We start from the raw sequence: 13316 nt of genomic DNA, 5'->3' as shown, positions 1-13316 counted from the left end.
TTTAACAGGTGCGGGGCAGTTGCAGAGATGAGACACGGAGGGTGCTATGCAGTAACAGGCACCATGACAGACCAGAACCAAGCATGTTAAAAGTAAAGTCCAAAAGGAATCTAGGGTGATGGAGCTACTGGTTTTCAGACGAAATGCTCAGCTTAGGTACATAATAGTGTAGATTGTAAAGATCTGACAGAAACGACGACTTGCCAAAGCTGGGCAGAACTATGGAGCCCTGTCCTCAACAAGCTACCAGTGCATCAGATTTCCACACACAGCTGACTTGAGCCAGGAGCCAGAGAAGTGGTCTGTCTGTGGGCCACTGGAGCAGAAGTCCATGGAGGGGTGGGAAGCCGAGAGGCAGGAAAGGAGGAACAGAACTCCACCTACGCTGGAGGAAGCACAGAGGGGGGTCTTTGAGCTGTGATTGAGCAGCTAGCTAGAAAGCCACTGCTCAGACATGGAAGGACACTGGGGGTTCCAGGTCAGGAGCTGTTCTGTGACACAGGCCAGCCAGTGCCTGACTGAACCACTGGAGAAGCCCTCAACCAAACCACCCAGCCAGCAGCCAATCACAGAGTCAGGGCTTCTTCTTGGAATAGTAAGTTGGGGAGCTTGGAAAGAGAGTGACTTTGGTTCCCAGTGCTGGAATCACCTCAGAGCTAGAAGCTGTCCTGTGGAGGCTTCAGCTATCCTCTCACCTGCTCTGCCATATCCTGTCACTCAAGGCTTCCTGACCCAGTTCATCTGGATCGCAAGAACTCCCAGGTTCAGGACAGCACCTGCTCCATGGAGCCACATTTCTCCCTTATAGCAGTTCTGCTTTCCTTGCCATCAACCAAGAGGAGAGTCAGGTAAGGCAGGTGCCCAGCAGCAGCTGCCTGCATGCCTAACACACCCTGACTGTTGCTGCACAGGACACCCTCTCTGTGTCTTCTGGCACCCACCTCCTCCCACCTTAGTGTGGTCCTCAACACCTGGCAGCTCACACAACCCCACATAAATGATGGCACATGGGAGAAAGGTCCTGCCAGCTCTTACTACACAATCTCTTTAGATCTAGAACCTTTACAGAAGCAGGCAGTGTTGTGCACAACACTAAAGTGGGTCCCAGGGTGGGGCAAGTAGATAAACAAACATGGAAAGTGCTGGTGCTTTGCCAGCCACCAGGCGGCCCCTGTTAAGCCCTATGCATCGTGACCATAGTTCACATAAGCTGTTCATGGCACACATCCCTAAGTCCTCGCTGTCCATAGTGGCAAGAAGCTGTCCCCACTATGGAGGGGGAAGGTCAAACCAGGCATATTGGCTACTGCAGGTCTAGCCCCATGGCGCCAACCAGAAAGGCCTCAGGCTGGACTTCAGGAGCCTGAGGCATAGACCCAACCAAGTGTAAACATACAGACGCCACCAGGAGCACTGGCCAGCTTTGAAGTCTGACCAGCACTGCCTCAGGCTCCTGGCTCTCCTGAGCTCTACTGCTGATGGTTTGTTAAGCCTGCTCAATGCCTCAGGGAACCTACCATCACCTGCTTCTTTCTGAGCAGGGACAGCCCAGGTTCAGGGGCGGGGTGTGCTGTGCAGATCAACTGTAGCACCCTAACCCCTGGAGAGAGTTGCTTTCTGGCCATTCAGTTTGTCTTGCTGTTCTTGCCCATAGATTCCCAGCCACAGGTTCCAGGAGGCAGAGATTAAGGTCTACTGTGACAGATTGCTTTCCTTATGATCCATACAACCTGACCATAGCTCAGCATCTCTCCTGGTTTCTTCCAGGGTCAGAGTCTGATAGCTGGAGCCCAGCTTCACTGCTTCCGAGACTACACTCCTGTCCAGAGGAGGATGCAGGGTCCAGTGGGTGGACATAGTAGAGAGCTAGCTCTGGACACTAGGACTGAGTTAAGGCATGGTCTAGCATGGCTGTGTCATATCTCTCTGACTCCCCTGTAAGAGTGCTGTGGTGGGGAGTTGAGACTACATGTGAGAAGGGCCAAGTGGCTGGCATACGGTCAGTGTCCATAAGATACACACCCTCTTTTCTCTGTGGAGGGCAGATGGTAGGAGCTATCACCTAGGACCTCTTAAACACCAGCAGGTGCTTTCTTTACCTAGGAGGGACTCTCAGGTGATGGCTGGACATAGAATGTAAGGAATGTTCAGGGAGGAGGCCTGGGCTAAGGGAAGCCTGAGAGTCTGGTGGGCAGAAGGATAGGGCAGCTATCCCAGGCAGTAGCCTGTTCTGAGGCACATCAGTGGCCGACACCAGGCCTTAGTCTTTGAGCCTCTGGAGTATGTTTGATGAGATGAGACCATTGCAGGCTAACTTACTTTCCCAAGGTTTATACAGAGCTTACAGCAAAGTTGCGCATTGTTCAGTCTTCTGTGCCAAGAACCTTGTCCTATCCCTTGAAAAGCAGAAACTTGTGTGTGACAGAAGCAGAGCCTGAAGTACAGCAGAGTGTAGCTACAGTGCTACAGTGGTGAAGCAAGAACCAGCCCCATCCCACTGGTTAGCTGGGGGTACGGGGGGGGTGGGGTCCTGCCTTTCCACCAGGCCAAGCTGGTACAGAGGAGGAATGAGAAGATAGTGTTTTCTGGTGATATGCAAAGAGCATGGCATTATGGTTGTCATCATCAACTTCAGGTGAACTGGAAGAGGTGTCACCTCAATAGCAGGAGGTTCCTTCCTTCCTCCTGAGATGCTGGTCCCTGTCTTCTCCCAGGATACTGTCCAGAAGGGAAGTGGAAGGGAGAAGTGGAGACTAGGGTACCCTGGGCTGTGAGTACTGAGTGTGGGTCCTGCCCTCCTTCCTAGCCAGAAGTCCTGACCACTGCGTCTGGGGGTTCTGGGTATGCTAGATCACCTACTCCACATGAGTCCTAGGAGGGACTCTCAGGTGATGACTTCAGCTTGACATTCACTAAATACAGACTCTATTCTAATGGCCATTCTCCTGTCAAGTCTTGGTGTTCTGGCCAGTATCAATGTGCTAATCCTAACAACCTATGTCATGAAAATACTGAAGTTTAGAGAAGTCCCCTGCCCCAGGCCATGACACTATAAGAGACAGAGCCAGAACTCAAGCAACTAAAACCATTTCCCTTCTGGGAACACAGGGCCCTCCCTCCTCACTATAATGGAGATCCTAGCTCAGCTCTCCTCATAGTGACTTCCCTTTCTGCCTGGTGAACTAGCCGAAGCTTCAGAACTTGGGCAATTCCCAAGCCTCATCCTGGGAACCAAGCCCTGGAAGAGAGACACATGTAATGACCTAATTATGTGCACCAGCAGCCAAGTCCCTGTTCAAAACCTGGGGACAATAGGGACTCTCCTGGCATGGCAGCAAGAGCTGGACTTGGATGCACAGCTGTAACTGCTGAGCGAGTTTGATCCCTCCAGCAACCACGGGCGGGTAGATGAAGCAAATTACTCATGCAAGCAGTGAAAGTCCCCACTTGAAGCTATTGTGACTACTGGCCTGTGTTCGGCATTGTCCCCAGGAATAGGGGCCACCAGCAAACCCCACAGGCATTGCTTTCAGTGTGACATTGGTGATTGATTCAGCATACAAGCCCTCCAACTGCTCTGGCAGGGCTCTCTTTGTGGTGTGCTGGTGAATGCTCTCTGTAGTCTCTTGTCACTGCAAGAGTCTGTGAGTTGTATCCCCAGGCCTCTTTGACGTGTCCTATATCTGGGTTGAGTGCCACACCATGGTCAGTTAGACAGGGCAGCCTGCAAGGGTGCCGGGTGCCAGATCTTACCATGTTACCAGCTCTACCTTCTCTCCCCGCTGCCTCCCTCTAGACCACTTTTGGGAAGTAGAGTCCCTGATGGTAGGGACTGTCTCCTCTCTGACAGGGTTTTCCCTGAGCTCAAGTAAGCAGGGTGGAGGCTGCTCAGCACTCCAGAACCAGAGTCAGCCAGTTAGCATTAGCCCAGGTGAACCTAGAGACCAGAGAAGCTATGGTGGGCTCATTCACAGACGTGTTTTCTCCCTTCCCCTTTGGTCTTATGAGGACTAGCCAGAACAACCCCATTTGACCTCTGCACAACAAGAAGGGCACCCACCTGACAGACTATGGTAAAATGGGCTTGTCGGCCTCCTCTATTCCCCAACACTGTCCCCAGGAGTAGCCACAATCGTAATCTCACCCTAGATCACCCTCAGTCTCCTAGGTAGATCTGACACCGTGGATGACCACTCACTCAGTTATGTAAAGTGATAGTAGGAGCTGTAAACAGACAGGGCCACCAGTATTCAGGGAATGCACAGGGACCTGGAGGCTATATTCTATCTCCACCCTCCCTGGGCCTAACCTACCTACACTTGGAAATGAAGAGGAGGTTAATGGAAGACACAGGGAATATACTTGGTTCGAGTAGTATATCTTCTGGCCAAGGCATAAAACAAGAAAGTAGAAATGACAGAGACACTTTCGTTAGATTTTAAGACTTTTTAGCTGCCATTCTTGCCATAGCAGAACAGAGGCCAGCCAGCAAGATGGAGCCCGAGTAACCTCTCCTAGGAAGGTCACAAGAAGCCTACTAATTCCATACCTTAACCTGGATATTTAAAACAATATTTGTGGTGGCATTCACCTTTAATTCCAGCACTCAAAAGGGTCTCTGAGTTTGAGGCCAGCCTATTCTACATGGTGAGCTCCAGGACAGCCAGGGATACATACAGAGAACCTGTCTCAAAACACAAACAACCTAAGGGGACAGGAACTCCACACGAAGACCAACAGAGTCAACCTGGACCCTTGGAGCTCTCAGAGACTGAACCACCAACCAAAGAATGTGCACAGGCTAGACCTAACCACCCACCCCCCCCACACACACACATATGTAGCAGATGTGCAGCTTGGTCTTCATGTGGGTCCCAACAACTGGAGTAAGGGCTGTCCTAAAAGCTGTTGCCTGAATATGTGATATATTCTTCTAGCTGGGCTGCCTTATCTGGCCTCAGTGGGAGAGGAAGTACCTAGCCTCAAAGAGACTTGAAGCACCAGGGTAAGGAGATACCTAGAGAGATTCCCGCCCACTCAGAGAAGGGGAGGGGAAATGAGAAAGGATTTTGGGAGGGGTAACTGGGAGGGAGGCAGTGAGTGGGATGTAAAATGAACAAATAAAAGAAATTTTTAAATTTTAAAAATGTGGTAATATAGGTCTGAAAACAGGGCTTCACATATGCCAGCAGCCCCACCGTACTGACTGCCCACCACTGGTCAGCCAGGGGAGAACACAGCAAGTATGGAGCCCTAGACCTTTACTCTGCCTTGTGTAGGTATCACTAAAACTAACTTCAGGGACTTCTCTGGCATGAAAACTTTCTGACATTCTCCTGATGTTAACAGAATCACCCTACTCTTTGGCAAGGACCTTAGGAAAAGAGGGAAGTTCCACTGTCTGTGACATTAAGGAGAGAGTAGTGACAGGAGATAAAGCCAACCAGCCATGTGAGGTTTCCGTTGGAGAGGCCAAGGGCACTCTATCTGATTATTTCTGGGATGGCAGGGGATGTTTAGGAGTGCCCAGTCATTGAGTTAACAAAGACATTTTAAGATTAACTAGTATATATGTGTGTTGATTTTTATCTATAGATCCAAGGAAATCTGGGTAAAGGACCTGTAGCAAGGTCCACTCGGAGCTTAAGGCAGGGTAGCAAAAACTACATGCTACAACATTTTATAACAGGGCAGTGAGGAGTCTTCTGAAGGTCTTTGCTAATGGAGAGCATGCCTGCCACCCAGTTCTATGTCCAGGAAGCCAGGCCTACAGGCTCACTGAACAGCTAGTTCTGGCCACCAAGCAGCAGCATTGGATAGGCAGCAACTAGGCTGGAATTTGCCCTGCTATCTTCTGAAGAAGAAACAAAACAAAACCAAACCACATTGCCCAGTTGGCCGTTGGCCCTCTCATAGACAAGTTCTATCTCTTTAGGCTTATCACATGAAAAAGTTTTGTCTCCAAGAAGCTAAGAGCTACCTAGCTTCCCATCCTTTCTTTCCCCCTCAGTTCTATACATGGATGCCTGCTCTTCCCCCATCACCTCTGAACTTGTGCTTACCAAGCTCTGGGAGGTGTGGCCTATAAAAAGGAACCCCTATCCTTGAGGAACATTTAATCCTCTGCAGGATTGAGTACACAAGCTACATTGGGTTTTAAGACAGGGTAGCCAAGCTCAGAATAGAGGTTCCACCTCAATCCTGGGAGTAGGGAAGGCTACCAGGGTGGGTAGGGAGGACTCCCCCTGTGGACAGAGGAAGAGGGTGAGAGGCATGGCAGAGGGGCCTGGAGCAGTAAGGTAACAGATATCAAAGCTTTGACTGATGGTGTCAAAGGCATCTCACAGGCCTGTGCCCGGCTAAACTAAATGTGCAATTGTTTCATTTGTGTGTGTGTGTGTGTGTGTGTGTGTGTGTGTGTGTGTGTGTGTGTGTGTGTAGCAGATGTGTGGCAGTGAGGCTGGTAATAATGAAGAACCCCAAGCAAGTGGCACAGACTGGGAGCAGTGTTGTGGAGGGCAGGGGCCCATGTGGAAAATGACGACCCTTCTCTGATTTAAGTAGTGAACAGGGGGATGAGGATATGACATAAGGTCAAGTTTAATCTGAGGACACACAGACAGAGTGAAGTCGGGGAGGAATCAGTAAAGGCCATGGGGTCATAGAGGCCTAAGATTCCCATCCAGGCCTATTCTGGTTGGTCATGCATCCCCACAGATGCCAGCTAGGTATCTGCCTTGATATCACACTAGAGGTGCTTGGGAACAAGGCAGGTCCTTGTGGGAAGAGTGAATAGGACAAATTTGTTATTGGTTTAACTAAATTGTAATTTAGTTATTGTTATTGTATTTAGTACTAGTAATGAACTTTTTTTTTTAAAGATGGGGTCTTACTAGTAGTATATAGCCTGGGCTGACCATGAACTTCCTAAGTATCCCAGATTCTCCTTGAACACATTCATTAGCCTCCTGCCTCAAGCTTCTGAGACTTGCAATCATAGGCATGTGCCACCAGGTCTTACTGGTAATGCTTTTTAAAGATACTTTCAAAGTAAGCTATGAGCTCTTGGTCCCAGGACCACCATTCTTATTCTTGGACATAGTAATGCTGGAGGAGGTCTAAGTCAGATGTATCTGTCTCCTATGGGCCTTAGCACCATGGGCAGTACTCTAGCCACTGCTTCAGCATGGAGGGGCTACATCATGCTGACTGCTGGTTGGGTTTCAGCATAGGCTTTGCAAAGGACCTAGCAGGCCTGGGATCCCTCCCTATGTGCTGTTCCTCAAATCTGACTCCCTTAGGTAGGATGAAGTCCCTGAAGGTGAGGAGGGGGCAGAGGAGATATAGGAGACAGACAACCCATGGCAACAAGGACTGATCATGACTTGAACACTTTCAGTCGTGGGATCATGGATGACTGCTCAAGCTGGACCCATTAGGCCAGTTAAACTAAATACACAGGTCATGCCAGGCTGGGCTGTAAAGTGAACAGCAATGGACCCTGCACTGTTGGAGGATCCCAGCTCTGCACAGTGATCCGAACATGGTGTGGGAATGGGTCTCTAGGAAGCAGCAGGCTCTATTGTATACCATTTGAAATTGGGGATATGAAGTCTGATCAGTGGAACTTCTGGGTTCCAGTAAGCAAAAGGCTGGCAGTGCTAGCTCAGAGGCCCAAGTAGACATCTTCACCTTCCAAGAGCAGGGACTACCCTGGGAGAATGTGCTGGACCCATCTCGGAAAGAAAGAAGGAGCTGCTGTATTGGAAAGAGGCTCGTGAGTTACAGAGAGAGGGCTGCACAAGTAGAGATTGTAATTCTTGTCATTGTTTGTATCCAGTTCATCAGTCACCAGGAGAGAAGGAGTGTGGTGCCTTTTGTCTACTGCTATGAATCAAGGAGAATAGCATATGTTTTCCAAAAGGGTTTCAGAGTAAATGGACAGTTTTCTACTTTTTAAAACTATTCATCCAGGCATCTTGATTAGCAGTAAGATGTTAGTAGGAGATAGCCCAATGGCCCAGGGTATGCACCTCAGAAGGGGACAGCCATTAAAAGAGTTTGGAAGAAACTGTCCTCTACTTGTGGCTATCAAGAAAGTAGGCTTGCCTTTTAAGAGTGAAAGACAAATAATTCGCTATTTATTTAAAAATTTTAATTTTGAACAGGTAATTTCATTTCAAAGACCAGAACATAGGAAAGATATATAATGAAAAATTCTCCAGGTTCCCCATGCCCTTCCCCTGAGGCAGCAGCTTCTCCTGATTCCATGTACCCCTACTGCACACAGTTCTGCTGATGCCCACCCAGTTCCCCCTTGTCCTTCATACCTTTCCCTCTCTGGGGTCACAGGGTGGCCAATGGAAGCCATGCACAGTTTTTCTATACTTGGGCTGTTAATGTGTAGCCTGTGTGCTGCCATTTCCCTCCTGGATAGGCATATCTAAAGGGCATTTTTCTCAAAGTAGCATGCATGGCTGAGAGGTCTCTGAGTGCATTTTCCATAGCAGTTGCCAAAATGAGGGGCACTTTTTATAATAGGGTCTGACTTAGTGACTGAGTACAGCATATGCAGAGTAGACTGGTGATGGCAAGAACCAGTCAGGTAGAGAATGGAATGTCACTCCCAGCTGTGATGAAGCTCGTGTTGACAAGACCTTGACAGGCTAGCTATAGATACAGCCAGGCTGGGTTCAGGGACATGCATGGGAAAAGAGAGTTCATGGTGAAATCCATTCAAGCTGCCCCCAGTCAACAACTTCACTCACATGCGCCCATATGTACCCACAAAGAGGTGAGGGGGCAGCCAGAGCCCCCAGCAAGGATGTGAGTCTTGAAGAAATAGGCCTGACGAGGCAGCAGGGGCCAGAGACCATAAGGAAACGTACCTGGAACTTGACTGACAGAGGGCATCATAGAGGGCAGATGGCTGGCTGGAAAGGGTAGTTGGTACAATGCAGTGAGCAGAGAGGAGCTTGAACCAAAACATGTGGGTAAGGCAGGATAGTAAGTTAGGGCTGCTCCTTAGAGTCTCTCCTAGGGGAAAGCCAGAGCCAGGACTGCTGCTGCACAGTCACTGGAACCCGTGAAGGCAGAAGCAGGTGAGAGGATGACTGACACAGGGAATATAACCCAAGGCTTCTCAGGCTCTCTGACCCTGGCACACTTGTATGTGGGCTTTAGTATGGTGCCCATAAGATTGCTGTGAGTGTTGATCCTTCTTAGTGCCCATGTTAATGGAGTATGGTGAATGATAATAGATCATTCAGACCTTCTCTCTACTCTGTTTACATCATTATGTCTGAGCTGGGCACATCAGTTCTCAGCATGTACTACTAATGCCTCCTCTCCTGTGTGGGGACAGGTAATGGATGACTACAGCGTGATTGGACGTTCCCTGTTCAAAAAGGAGACCAACATCCAGCTCTTTGTGGGGCTTAAGGTACAGCTGTCCACAGGAGAGCAGGGCATCATCGACAGTGCCTTCGGCCAAAGCGGCAAGTTCAAGATCCACATCCCTGGTAAGTGCAGCTGCATCCCTGCAAAGTGTGGGAGAGATAGAGGGCCTGAGCACAGTCAAGACAGCATTGCTCGTCTGACCTCTGACTAGGAAGCAAGCATGGGTCCTGAGAGGGGACTGGACTGAGACAAGGTCAGGGTTGAATTTTATCCCACTGTTTAATATTTGGGACACACCCTAGCTTCCTTGTGAAGTAGGTATTGATCTTACAGAGCATGCTCAAAGGAGGAGGGGAAAGGAAAGCCTGTCAGGGCTGGAATAGCACCATGATGCCCAGTAAGTTCCAACAAATTTGAGAGACCGTTAGGCTCAGGGCCATGTGTGTTGCTGGGTCAGGATGTGCACCTGCTTCTGAAAGTGTAGCCTGTGGTTTTTTCATGTAGTCATCCCTTAGGTCATAAGTGTGTCTGTCCAACTGCATTTTATAGACGTTGACTGTGTATTGGACCAATGCTTGGTACTAGAGGTGTGCAGGTTGTCATGGGAGGGGGCAAATAGTGAGCTGTGGGTATTTATTATGTACCCAGAGGCACTGCAAGACAAGTGCACAGGCCTAAGCTGGGATGTGCAAGATGTATGAAGTCTTAGGGTAGAAATTAGCTGGGTGTAGGAGGGATGGCCATCTGAGGTGGGGATGAGCTGCTATGGGAGTGATGGGAGTGTGAGTGCTGAGTGTTTGATGGCTGCAAGTCCCAGGGTGCTGAGTGCCAGAGGTCAGGGTAGGGGCGGGGTCATACACTGGGTGTGTGAGGGCTGCATGTCAGAGTCAACATGCTGAGTATGCACGAGCTGGAGGTCATTGGTCGGAGTATTCTTGGGGAATGGGCAGATAATGCACAGGTTTCAGGTAGGTCTTATGCATAGTTTCTTATTGCACAGGAAGGAGTGAGGGGTCTGTTTGTAGTAATGCATCATGATCCCCAATCTTTGATAATTTTCAATTGAGCAAAGTTGAAATATTTACAGGGAACCATATCTGATATCACAGACTCATGGCTCCAGGACCCTAGGTTGGAAAAGGAGGTTAGATGTGAAGGGAAGTTTAGATGAGGTGAGCAAGATCATCATCACCTAGGTTTGTAATTTCTTGGCTAGGTCATCCCTGACTCAATCCAGGAATAAGGCTCCTTGGCCACTCCTCAGGTGAAGCTAGGGGACACCCAGGGCCACAGATAATATTGCCCTCTCACAAAAGAAGGCAGTAGTCACCAGAGACCCTCTCTGTCATCTCTGTTTGAGGCAAGGAAGCAGCAGGTATGGCCACAGCAGAGACAAGGACCACTCAATGTCTTATATAGCCAGCTGCATACCAGCTGGGCACACAGCTCAACTAGAACACAGTGTCTGCACTCTTTAAGAATTCACAGCCAGTTCTGGATCCTCTCTGCAGTGCTTTTGTGACATCCCTGTGCCAGGCCCTAGGACTAACGTGAACACAGTTGGGATGAGTCCATGTCAGTGGGACTTACAGTGTCATCTGGCACCACAGGAGTTTCACAATATCACTGGTTAAACTACTCACAACTCTGGAAATCTGGAAGCTGGAAACCCAAGATCAGAGAGTGGGCAAGGCTAGTCTCGCCTTGGTTTCTTTGTGTTCTTTCACAGCCACATCTCTTTGTATCTGTCATAATCTTGTGTAAAAACCAGTCATAGTTTATTAGAACTAACATTAACAATCTCATTGTAACTCATCTATTTAAAAGCTGTCTCCAAAGCAGTCTCAGGCTGAGGAACCTGAATGTGTCTATGTGTCTGTCTCCCTCTCCCTCTCCCTCCCCCTCCCCCTCCCCCTGTCTATCCCTCAGTCCCTCCCTCCCCCCTGTGTAGGGGCACTTGGTCAGCCTACAGCAGGTATGAAGATAGACCATAGAGGATGCATAGGCATCCTCAATGTTTCCATGTCACTAGCCATGTTAATCCTGGGTATGGTGTTGTGACATCTCACGGCAAGGTCCCTCACTGAGTCTGAGGTTTGGAAGATTTCCCAAAAAGGTATCATGGCTCCCAAGACGGTGCTCAGAACATACACAAGCCAGTGTGCATCCTGTCATGGCATTGGTGCTCATGATGAGTGGTGGTCCCGAAAGGAATGGTTGAGCAGGTAGAGTTAGCCTGGGACCCAGTCTCACTATGAGCAAAAGCCAAGTTCATGCTTACTGGTGGGTCACAAGTCATTAGTGTGTGTAGAGGAGTATTTGTGACACCTATGGAAGTCAGAGCCAAAGCCTGGGCCAGCAGCATGAGGCAGAGCTTGACTTGAGAAGCCCTACCCTCCTGTGCTCATATAGCTAAGCAAAGAGGGAGGAACTGCTCTCTCAAAACTTTCTGTACACATCCCCTCCTGTGTTCCAGCTGTGGCCTGTGTCTTGGTGACACTTGAACCCAGTATGCTGGTTCTAGCTCCTTCCCAAGAGCAATCTGGTATAGAAGACTTCAGAACTAGGGAAGCCATGGGGAAGGGGTGATGGGAGAGAGAGCATATGACCCTTCCCTTTTGACCCTCCCCTTCCAGAGGAGAATAGGAGGTGACAAGAAAGTTCCCCAGGCTACAGAAGGAAGGAAATCATCTAGGATAGGAGGAACAGCGAGTGCTAAGTTGTCACAGGGACTGGACAGAGCGTAACACAATTTGAGACTCTTGAATAATAACAGTGTAATAGGCATTGAACATTGTGCTGTGTGGGACATTGTTCTAGGTGCTTACATGGTGTAGCCGTTTACTTTGGTGTGTCCAAAATGCTAGTTTGGGAACAGTTTTTAAGCAACGGTACTCCCCCCGCCCCCCAGCAAGGTCTTACAGGACTGTAACAGAAGCCCCAGCATGCTCCCTGCTGCTTACCCTCTGTCCCAATCCACAGACTTGTCCTTGGATGGTAAAAAGAAGTAAGGATTTTATTCCTGGAGGCCTCAAACTTGTACCTGTCTTGATTTGGGGTCTGGGTCCTTGTGTTGTGGGGATGGACTGTGCACTAAGGGTGCTTTCCAATATCCTCAGCCTCAAAAATAGGTTTCCCTATGCAGAGCTCTGTACTCAGCACCTTAACACAGACACTTAACTTACTCACAGAGCCTCCATGGTTCAGTTATTGACCAGGAGGGTGGTGGTAGCACACACCTTTAACCTAGCACTCAGGACACAGAGGCAGGTGAATCTCTGTGAGTTGGAGGACAGCCTGGTCTATAGAGTTGGAGGACAGCCAGTGCTACACAGAGAAGCCTGTCTCAAACAAACAAACAAACAAACAAACAAACAAACAAAAAATAGTTGTTGACCAGGAGGCCAATATTTACTAGCCAGAGACAACCTCTGTCAGATCACATGCCAGGAGTGCAGAAGAGGTCTGGAAGGGACAGAAGAGCGTGCTCTGTATCAACCATGGCTGGGGCTGGGCACCAGCTTCTGCCCAAGACGTGTTCAGGAATCAATTTTCCGTCTTGCAGCAGCCCTTTATGGTAAACTCTCAGGGAGACTGTCACTCACTGCAGATCTGACAATAAGACAATGTTGCCATTGTGGAGAGTAGACAGGTACTGGGCCCTCTGTGCTAAAGCAGAGTTCTTCACGTGGTGTCTGTAGTACAGTGACAAACAGCCAAAATATAGCATGTTGGGAGTAGCTGATACACCTATAAATGTCACCTTTGTCATTTCTGGGGCTTCTTTCTGGCCTAAGAAAGCCAAAAGTCTAGATGGTCACATCTACCACAGTTCCCAGGCTGAATGAGCCTTTTACCCACAACTCTCACAGAATCTGCAGGTGTGGCAAGGTGAACTGTCCAAGTCAAATGCCATA

General features: G+C 49.1%; 1 protein-coding gene across 3 annotated transcripts in view; it reads left to right on the top strand.

Annotated features, from left to right (window-relative positions):
• Nucleotides 1-13316, top strand: part of Eefsec (eukaryotic elongation factor, selenocysteine-tRNA-specific) — a 196143-nt gene that overhangs the window by 161604 nt on the left and 21223 nt on the right. For all 3 annotated transcript variants that reach the window (NM_001109249.1, NM_001398914.1, XM_039108166.2), the window contains one exon: nucleotides 9365-9521. In NM_001109249.1, coding sequence (NP_001102719.1) covers nucleotides 9365-9521 — 157 coding nt within the window. The remainder of the gene's footprint in view (nucleotides 1-9364; nucleotides 9522-13316) is intronic.

The sequence above is a fragment of the Rattus norvegicus genome, chromosome 4 (genome assembly GCF_036323735.1).
Source record: "Rattus norvegicus strain BN/NHsdMcwi chromosome 4, GRCr8, whole genome shotgun sequence".
In the NCBI taxonomy this organism is placed as follows: domain Eukaryota; kingdom Metazoa; phylum Chordata; class Mammalia; order Rodentia; family Muridae; genus Rattus; species Rattus norvegicus.
This window is presented reverse-complemented; position numbering and strand designations above follow the sequence as displayed.